The 9,020-nt window shown below is 33.8% G+C and overlaps 2 protein-coding genes across 2 annotated transcripts; both read right to left on the reverse strand.

Annotated features, from left to right (window-relative positions):
• Window positions 1-18: 18 nt before the first annotated feature.
• LOC109601336 (vacuolar protein sorting-associated protein 53 homolog) lies at window positions 19-2,968 on the reverse strand. The gene is made up of 7 exons (XM_020017570.2): window positions 2,837-2,968; window positions 2,503-2,787; window positions 1,924-2,449; window positions 1,501-1,867; window positions 951-1,445; window positions 818-896; window positions 19-762 (listed from the first exon to the last, which is right to left on the reverse strand). Exons 1-7 carry the CDS (start codon window positions 2,930-2,932, stop codon window positions 235-237), a joined length of 2,376 nt encoding a protein of 791 aa, XP_019873129.1. The 5' UTR covers window positions 2,933-2,968; the 3' UTR covers window positions 19-234.
• Window positions 2,969-3,199: 231 nt separating this feature from the next.
• Window positions 3,200-4,267, reverse strand: LOC109601339 (U1 small nuclear ribonucleoprotein A). The gene is made up of 4 exons (XM_020017578.2): window positions 4,115-4,267; window positions 3,819-4,055; window positions 3,480-3,727; window positions 3,200-3,425 (listed from the first exon to the last, which is right to left on the reverse strand). Exons 2-4 carry the CDS (start codon window positions 4,053-4,055, stop codon window positions 3,266-3,268), a joined length of 645 nt encoding a protein of 214 aa, XP_019873137.1. The 5' UTR covers window positions 4,115-4,267; the 3' UTR covers window positions 3,200-3,265.
• Between the last annotated feature and the right edge of the window lie 4,753 nt (window positions 4,268-9,020).

Here is a 9,020-nt window from a genome sequence, read left to right on the forward strand (position 1 = left end):
ATAAAATAAAACAATAGATAATAAATATGCATTTAATAAACCATGTAATAATAAATACGAACTTGTCATTAAATATGAAAAAATTGCACAAATCGGTTAAGTGAATAATTCCATCAATAATCGAAAACGATCACAACCTTCAACAATCAATAAAATAATTAAATATTTTACTTTTAAACTAATTCAAGAATATAAAAATTAAGTAGAAACAATAAATATTTGTTAGTTAATAATTTACGTTCGATTCTGAAACGACTTAAAAATATCCAAAAGTGCGGCCTGCTCCTGCCTTTTGACGCTCTTCATCTCCAGTATTTTAGTAAATTCGGTGACTTGGCAGTCCGGTAAAAGTTTTTTATACTGATCCACAAACGAGGACGGAGGCGAAATCGGCGTCATCACCACTTTCAAGATCATTTCAGCCTTGGTCATGCCTTTGGTGACGACTTTCGTGTAAGTGGCTGGCGCCTGTCTATTAATCGACGATGCTATCGAAGGTAAATTCAACAAAACAGTTTTAAGCATGTGCGTGTCCAGCAACAACTGTTCCGCACCTTCTGTGTTAATTGGTTTGCATTTATAGATGCTTTGTATGAATTTAGGTATGAATGAATTTACGAATTTTACGCAAAACTGAGTGAAATACTTGCGCGAATGTGCCAAGTTGTCCCTGATTGTTGGGACTGTGCTTTTTAGGTGACCTGTTATTGCTGTTATGTAAGGACTTTGATCACCTACTGTGTCCACATTTTGCCATTGTATCTGTAATGCAAAACATTTTAATGTTAATTGTTATTGTTTTATAATGCCTTGTTACCTTGCTCATTGCTGTAAGAGCTGGTTCACAGGCATTCTCCAGATCTTGAACTAATATTTGAATACAATTTGAAATAACTCTGAAAGAAAACATATTTATTAATCAGATTTGAAAGTAATACACTAAAATATACTTGTGGAAATTGTCCTGTTCTTTTGACAAATCAACCTGATCAGCTAATGAGGGTTCGATTTTTTCCTTCAGTTTCTCTCCAAGCTGTTGAGTAGTCTCCAAACAATACTCAGCAGTGGTTAAAATGCAACACACCCTTGCCTGTTCATCCTTGGTAAACCTTATAATTTCCCCTTCTTTTAACAGAGATGAGAAGTTTTGTATCAAGCCAGAGGTTGAAATCTTTTGGAAATCTCTGGTTAAATTTTGAACGCTACTTCCTAAAGTTTGCGATTCGATTTTCGGCAAATTATTCAACAATAACTTGTCGGAATACTCGTGTAAGTACTTCTGGAATGTCTTTGTGAGGTTTAGAATTGATTGGCCTCTGTCAAATTGAGTGCATTGAATCATACTCTTCTTATAAAAAACAAATAAGTCTGGACAGCTTGGTAAAATGGCTGCTTGGGTGTCTGTTGCCTCTGTGGGTTGTGACTGCTTCTCATCCAGAACAAACCTAAACCAATTCAAAAATATTTTTCCATTTTGTTTACTAATGTTTTAATTATTACCTTTCTATTAGATCTGCTAGATTCCTATCCACACTTTCAATATAAATATCTAAATGAGGTATAAAACATTGTCCTATAATATTATGAAATGGCGTGTCTTCAATATCATTAATACTAGCATTAGTCAGTTCTTTACTACTTTCAATTTTGGGCTTACTTTCTTGACCTTCAGTTATTGTCACACCTGTAAATCTTCTGGCTAAAAGGTTTTCAAAGGCCGCCGTTTTTTGTATGGCAAACAACAATAATTTAACATCAATTTCATTCTTTCTTTTTGCCATCAATTTAGCCAGTTCTTCTCTGGTGTTATGGCAGAACTGTACAGCTATTCTCTCTGACACCTCCCAGTTCTGTGGAAACATGGTACCTTAAATAAATTTTGTTATTTAGTTATTTTATTTTGTTTTATTCTGTTTTTCTTACCTAATCTATCCTCAAACTCCAGGAGATGCCTTTTGATCCAGGCATACCTCTTATCAATTTTATCCAACCAGGCTGTGTCTTCAGTCTCTTGGAACAGATGGTTGTATTCCTGCAACTGCAAATTGACAAACCACTTCAGTAAATCTCTTTTGACCTTGGGTTCTAAAATGGAAACAACCAGGCAAGCTTGGCCCAACTGTTTATTTGGAATGATCTGTTTGTTATTGGAAAAAGCTTCTTTGAAGTCATGGGTAATTTGTTGTGCCAGCTCCACATGTATGGACTTGACTTGATCACTTAGACTTTTGATTTGTGGAATGTCTGAGTAGTTCTCAAAGTGGGTCATTACTTCACTTATGGCCTGCAGTGGTAACGCAATCTCTCCATACAGTCTTTTTTGAGTCAAGTTTTTGAGTGTGTCCACCCCACCCACCAACATGTGCAGGTGGTTCAATGTGGTTATTGCCAGTGTGAGGTTTCTTTTTGCACAGTCTAGTTGTTTTATATCCCTTGTTATCTCTCTAACCTATAAAGAACTATGAATTTATTGTTTTAAAATATGCAATTGGATTGTATTACCATTTCTTCTGACTTCTCAGCACGTTCTTTGATTTCTTTAATATGAACAAATAATTGTTTGATTACTCTTTGCGCTTCATCAAGGGCTTGACGGCCGTCTTTGCTGGCATCTATTTGTCCTCTAACTACAGTGCTGATCTCTGTGTCAATTCCACTAATTTTATTTTCCATTCGGACTACCACTTCATCAATGTTAGACAAAGATTGCTCAGTGGGAAAGAGCGAATTGATATAATCTATACTATTGAAATCGGGCTCGTCTAATGGATCTTTACTTGGTAATACCTAAAATAATTTATTTGGTAAAGGATTTTTGTTATGTGGATAGTTATACCTCTTCTATAGCTTTTTGAACTTCAGGAGGGAAATTGATAAACATTTCTTGATTATCTTCGTCGACGAGCTCGTCTTCAATAGCTGAAATATCCATTTTTCCAATTTATTTTTGTTAACACATCAATATAAAGTAATGACAGATGGAATGACAGTTCTTTGACAACAATTTTCAAAATATTTGGGTGACTAAGTGCCATCTATTGTTTTTACTACAAATGTTGGTGCTATGAATGTCTAGAGAACTTTACGGCAAAGGACACCACCTGTTGTGTTAATTTTAAACTACAGATACAATTTTAAAAAATTATTTAAAATATTTGAATGCAACTTAAATTATCAATCAGGTATATAATAAAACACATTTTATTATTATTCCTTTATAATACATAGTCCATACTTTTAATACAAAATTAAAACTAAATTTAAATTACTTCTTAGCAAATGATACTTTCATGGCATGAGTTGGTGTAATTTTAAATCCTTGCAAAGATTCCTTTGCAACAGCAGACTGCGTTTCATTCTCAAACTCTACAAAAGCAATATCATGCCTGTTAGGAACCAAACGAACTTCTTTGAAACCAGGGAACCTAAAATCAACAATTTAAAATCCATCCAAATTCAATTATTTGTTTGAAACTTACTGGTTGAACAACATGGACAACATCATTTCACTAGTCTCATCAGGTAAGTTAGTAAGGAACAAAATTTGGTTGGGTGGTTGCTCAGCATTGTTGCCACCAGGAATTCTGTTGGGGTCCTTGTTCTTCTTTTTCTTTTTGGGTGCATCGTCGTCCTTCGAAGGCGGAGGCCTAATCTTTTTAGGTCGCTCTTGGAATGTACCCTTCATCTTGGAAATTACATCTGAATCCTGTTTTGCATATTGGATTCTCTGCAAACGGACATGTTATATATGTGCCTGGTGCAATGCACAAGATTTTTTTTATTAAACTTATGCGGTTTATTAACGTTAGTAATCTTACCATCGGTTTATCATAGAACGGAAAACCTTGCATCGATCTCAAAGCGTTGGTCGAACTCTGAATCTCCTTGAATATGACGAAGGCTTGCCCCCTCATTTTCAACGTTTTCAGCGCAACAATATCGAGAATTTGGCCGAACTGTGAAAAGATTGCATAGAGGGACTTCTTCAGCTCCTCCTTTTTCACTTTTTCGTTGAGATTGTTGATGTAGATCGTGTTGTTTGGTCGGATATCCATCTGAAAGGCGGTAAAGTTGAGGTTAGGTTAAACGTTATTACGACGTATTCGATGCTTACTTTGATTTTTACTTCTCTATAGAAGTAAAATTTGTATCTTGCACGTTTATAAAGTAAACTACGTAACTGGCGTGCCGGAAATGTTTAAATAAGAGGTGTAAATTGCGTTTTAGCAACGCACTCAACAACGCCAAAGCCGCTAAACAAACTAAACAGTGCTGCCAATATTCTGTGTTTGAAACAATAATTTATGCGTCTTCTGGTTGCCTATAATAAGGTAACCATTTAATATAAAATATACGGCTTTCCAATAAATTTCTTATGTTTGTGTGAAGGAAAAAATTGAGATTGTTTTGTTAGTATTATATGTGTCATAAAACACTGATAATATTTTTTATATTAAATTTACCATATCAGTAAACTCTGCACATCGTTTTTAATTATCAATGGAATAGTTTCAATAATAAAAAACTTAATAAATCTTGCATTATTGTGGCAGTAGATAACCTTTAGTTCCTTGAATGCAATGTCTTGGTATCACTATTGCTTAGTTTATTTTTTATGAACAATAAATAACCAAGCGAATATTGAAAATTATTAGTTTGTATTTATCTTTAATACTCATGTTAAGATTTATTAAATCAAAATACAACATAAATTAAAGACATAATGACACATAATGTTGATAAGATAATTACATTGGCCAGAGAAGTAGCACAAATTTAAAATTAAATTTTCAATTTAGAAAGTCATTAACACTTTGTATAATATCTTTTTTATTTTATAATTTTGTCTCTTGGGCCATTTTCCGAATATATATTCCTTTAAGCTTCTTCATTTGCTTTGATGAGTTCATTTAAATTTGTAAAATATGTCGAATTTGGTTATAAACGTGATACTTCAAGGTTTCTATAGGGTTGATGTCTAAATATTGGAACGAGCAAGATAAATCACTATTTTGAACATCATTTTTAGAACCGCCATCATACCTCACTGTGTATATGACAAATTTGTTGTGTAATTTTGTCCATGTGGGAAGGTTTAACATAAACAGAACCATTATTTTCTTATAAATTAAATTTAGACTCATCATTAAAAAAAAGCAAATCAAAATTGAACTTTTACCAGGTTTTTTCTTGTAGGACTGGAGTCTATTAACCATCTTGTCACAGTTTTTGAACTAATATCAGTAACTCACATTTCCTCCAGGAAGGCTTTTTGACGATAAGGTTGGATCGTATTTTTGATATTCGAATTATCCAGGCATTGATTTTTTTAACTCAAACAAATTTTTTCGTTGCTACCACTTGGCCAGTTTTTCTAAAATTATTAATATTAAAGGAAACGATTGTTTTTGTTAGTCTCGGTAACACTGAATTATAATGTTTGTCACAGTTTCACTTCGACCAATGATTAAATAATTATATAAGCAAAAGACTTCTAGTAAAAAATCTATTTAAATTCACGGAGGGCAAAGAAAGGCAATAAAATGAAGTGTCTCTAATTTTTTATTGAAAAACAAAAAAGTACTCAATTTTTTAAAGGATAAAGTTACGTTGACCAATTGTATAGTAGACACAATAATAACAAAAAAAAACAATAAATATTATAGATACCGGTATCCAATTCAATATAGTATTGTATATTTTTTAAATGTATCCATTCCATTTTTGTGAGCAGTCACGTTACACATTTATTTTATATAAGATTTAGTTTAAGAAGAAAATATTTTGATTTGATTTAGAAAAAATATAGTTTAATTATTTTATTTAAAGTATAAAATATATTAAACTAACCTAACCTTGATTACATTTAATTAAAGGTGTGCATTTCCTAAATAACATTAAATAGTAATGTGTGGTATTTCTCTGGTCATCACTGTACATTTACTGTTACTTGTTTTTCAAATGATTTTATTTAACCTAAGGTGTTTGTTCAATTTGAACATCATCTAACACACCCACCGTTTATGTCATTTCACACAACGATTGTATCATACAAACACATCAATGTGTTCACTTATTTGAAGTGATTGTGAAGAAGTGTTATCTAAAAACGTTTTCAAACGAAACGTACAATAGTATATGTGAAATCACGGAATGTCTGTCTAGGCCCGTATTATTTAAGCTAATCACAACCATTTGTTCGTGATCGTTTTATCCCGGAACAAACAGAATAGTCGGATACCAAAGCGGAACGTGCCGATAACGCCCGCTTCAGGATTTCCACGATTTTTTTACCATTTCATGCAAACACGAAAACGGTTTCTATTAATGTGTGACGCACTGTGAGACGCGCCAAAAGTATTTATTTAGTATCAATCAATCAAATTCATATTTACTATCTGACTGCATTACATTTTGTTTGTTTACAGATCACTCCATAAGATTCTCTGTGAAGATTAATTTATATTTTACTTGTTCCAGTTATACATGTAATGGTTTTGTGCACTTAATGTTTGTGTGAAATTGTTTGACTATAAACTCCACGTATGATATTTTCACATTCTACAAAGAATATGCAAGATAACAGGAATAGCAGCGGCTCTATCCTGAGGGAATGCAGATATCGGCATACATTTGTTGGGAATACAACATTCTATTTTTCATTAATTTGGTATATATTGATTTTATTCTTATTTTTTGCTACCATTTGAATAAATCAGGAGTAGAAGGTAAAACGACGTTTGACCTTCTGCCTTCTCCCTCGGAAACAAATTTGGAATAGCATGGATACTTCGAATATCGGTGTGTCTTGCAGTTTTCCCAATCGTCAGGTCGGGAAAGCAAGCCAAACTACACGGCAATTTGTTTTCCGGTGTCAAAAGTTGCCCTAACGCAATTTACGAAACTTCCTTACTTCCGACGAAGTCTTGAATGTCTCTCATTTGGGTTCATAAGCGATCCCCGCTACAGCTAATTACACCAATTTGCTACTGCTAGACGCCTAATCGAATTCCTTAGTTTCGATGAAAATTTACTTAAGAGTTTTTCTACCAGGAAATTAAAACAACTCAAAAAATTTTTTTCATCACAACCTAGTTGTGATAAGTATATTTCTTATACGACGTTTCACCTTAATCAAGTTTACCAAACCAATTTATATAAATCAAGGTAATTTCGCATGATTTCTCGATATAACTCAAGTCTCATTTATCATGTGAAATTCAAGAAGCCATAACTCTTCGTGAGATGTGTCTGAACGTAATATTCCTAACAACAATTTATTATAACGGCAACGAAACTCGAGACCCAATCTCGTATAAAAATTTATCGAGTGCTCCATGTATTGCCACAGACCTCGATGTAAACTAAATATTCTCGTGTTGCAAACCAAACATGTCCGCATTCGATATTGGCACTCTGAAAGTAATTAAATTGATGAGAACATTAATGTTGACCATCCTGGTATATTACATTCTTCGGACACGAACACGAAATACCGAAAATGTTTGTCATATTACACTCTTTGTTTAATTCCCTGGTTGGGACTTCATTAACTTTTTTGGTCTCTTTTTATTATCAGTGGAATGTTGTTTTTATTTTTTTATTCATTATTGGTAAAAATTACGTTTTTATGTCTCAATGGGGCGAATAAATTTGCACGGTGACACCGTGATTAACGCACAAGGCCAATTTACATGTTGACAAATATTTATCCAGCTTCTGTACTTCTGAATACACTACATAAGATAAACAATGAGTATTATTGTGCGATGAACGATCCATCATCGTGTGTTATTTGATTTGTTGACAATTCTCAATGGAATAACAGTCGTATATTAAAAGATAACTTTGTAAACTTTATCGAACACGTTGAAAAAATGTAAGTAAACATCTGTGATTGCCGGCCACAAGAGAACTATATTGTTTGTTCACGATGATATCGAAATAGGTAGTGTAGGTAGACCTGGCATTACAAAATCACATCGCACATCAATAATCAATTTTTCCACGATTTCCAAGGAGTGCCGCAAATTGTTCGGCCGCACATATAATTTTAATTGTGCACATTGTCCCCCCGCGCTCTAACACAAAAGATAATAAGTGGTCGACATAATAAAAATACGCAAGTGAGGTTCCTGTCGCGTGCTAATTGTTACAGCAGCTGCCGCCTGGATAAAGAGAGCACGAACAAGAGCCGATTGAAAGGGGGTAGCCCCCCGCGCTCAAATTCGTGTCCCACATTAAATACAGGGGGTTGACATATCTTTTAATGTTAACGCACCACCACTATAATTGTAAGTCCCCGTGGATAAGTGGTTTGAATAACAATCAAATACGTGTTCGGAAATTGTCATCTGCTTTCCTTTCGTTTTTGCCGATGTTTTTATTAAAAGGGAAACTTTTCCCGACGTAAGTGAATTTGATTATCGATTTGTTTTCGTCGTGTCCACTGTGCGTAATTGGAAACGCATTCGAGGATATGTATTCGTCCGGTAGTTAATGAAAATTGACAGATGCTGGACTCATACAATGTACAATTGTACCATACCATATTGTACTATAGTATGTCTCAATAAAAGTGAAGCCCATAATGGGGAGTTCAATGAGGTGTGATTATGGCTTCGGAAATCAATTATTTCGCTCAATTTTGTCCTGCAATAGGAAAAACTAGCAACAGTCATTCGGTGGTGATTCTCTTCTCTCCGTAATGATCAATGTGTGTATTCATTTTAAAAATTGATGCGGAACTGTTTGCACAGTTTGTTGGGGTGTTTTAAATTGAAAATTTAATCTAATAACTAATATCTCATAATCAGCAAGCAACTGAATCAATTTCGTAATGTGTTTCAGGGGAGGCTTTCATAATTACACACAGAACCGCGGTCCTTTTGATCTGCATAACAATACGGCTCGGCTAATCCTATTTGCACTCGTAATCCTTATTTCATAACTATAATCATTGTCGTAACCGGTTATGGTTAAAAAAATATTTTTTTACAAACGTAGGACCGTTCTACAGG

The sequence above is a fragment of the Aethina tumida genome, chromosome 2 (assembly GCF_024364675.1).
Source record: "Aethina tumida isolate Nest 87 chromosome 2, icAetTumi1.1, whole genome shotgun sequence".
NCBI lineage: Eukaryota > Metazoa > Arthropoda > Insecta > Coleoptera > Nitidulidae > Aethina > Aethina tumida.

What these genes read in the sequence shown, in the direction of transcription:
- LOC109601336 (XM_020017570.2), bottom strand. Translation starts at nt 2,932, where the DNA reads ATGGATATTTCAGCTATTGAAGACGAGCTCGTCGACGAAGATAATCAA. An exon ending in CTAGCAGATCTAATAGAAAG is followed by an intron (nt 1,446 to 1,500) that starts GTAATAATTAAA and finishes GAATTGGTTTAG; the next exon opens with GTTTGTTCTGGATGAGAAGC. An exon ending in GAACAGGACAATTTCCACAA is followed by an intron (nt 897 to 950) that starts GTATATTTTAGT and finishes GTTTTCTTTCAG; the next exon opens with AGTTATTTCAAATTGTATTC.
- LOC109601339 (XM_020017578.2), bottom strand. Translation starts at nt 4,055, where the DNA reads ATGGATATCCGACCAAACAACACGATCTACATCAACAATCTCAACGAA. An exon ending in CGTTCTATGATAAACCGATG is followed by an intron (nt 3,728 to 3,818) that starts GTAAGATTACTA and finishes GTCCGTTTGCAG; the next exon opens with AGAATCCAATATGCAAAACA. An exon ending in TTGTCCATGTTGTTCAACCA is followed by an intron (nt 3,426 to 3,479) that starts GTAAGTTTCAAA and finishes TGTTGATTTTAG; the next exon opens with GTTCCCTGGTTTCAAAGAAG.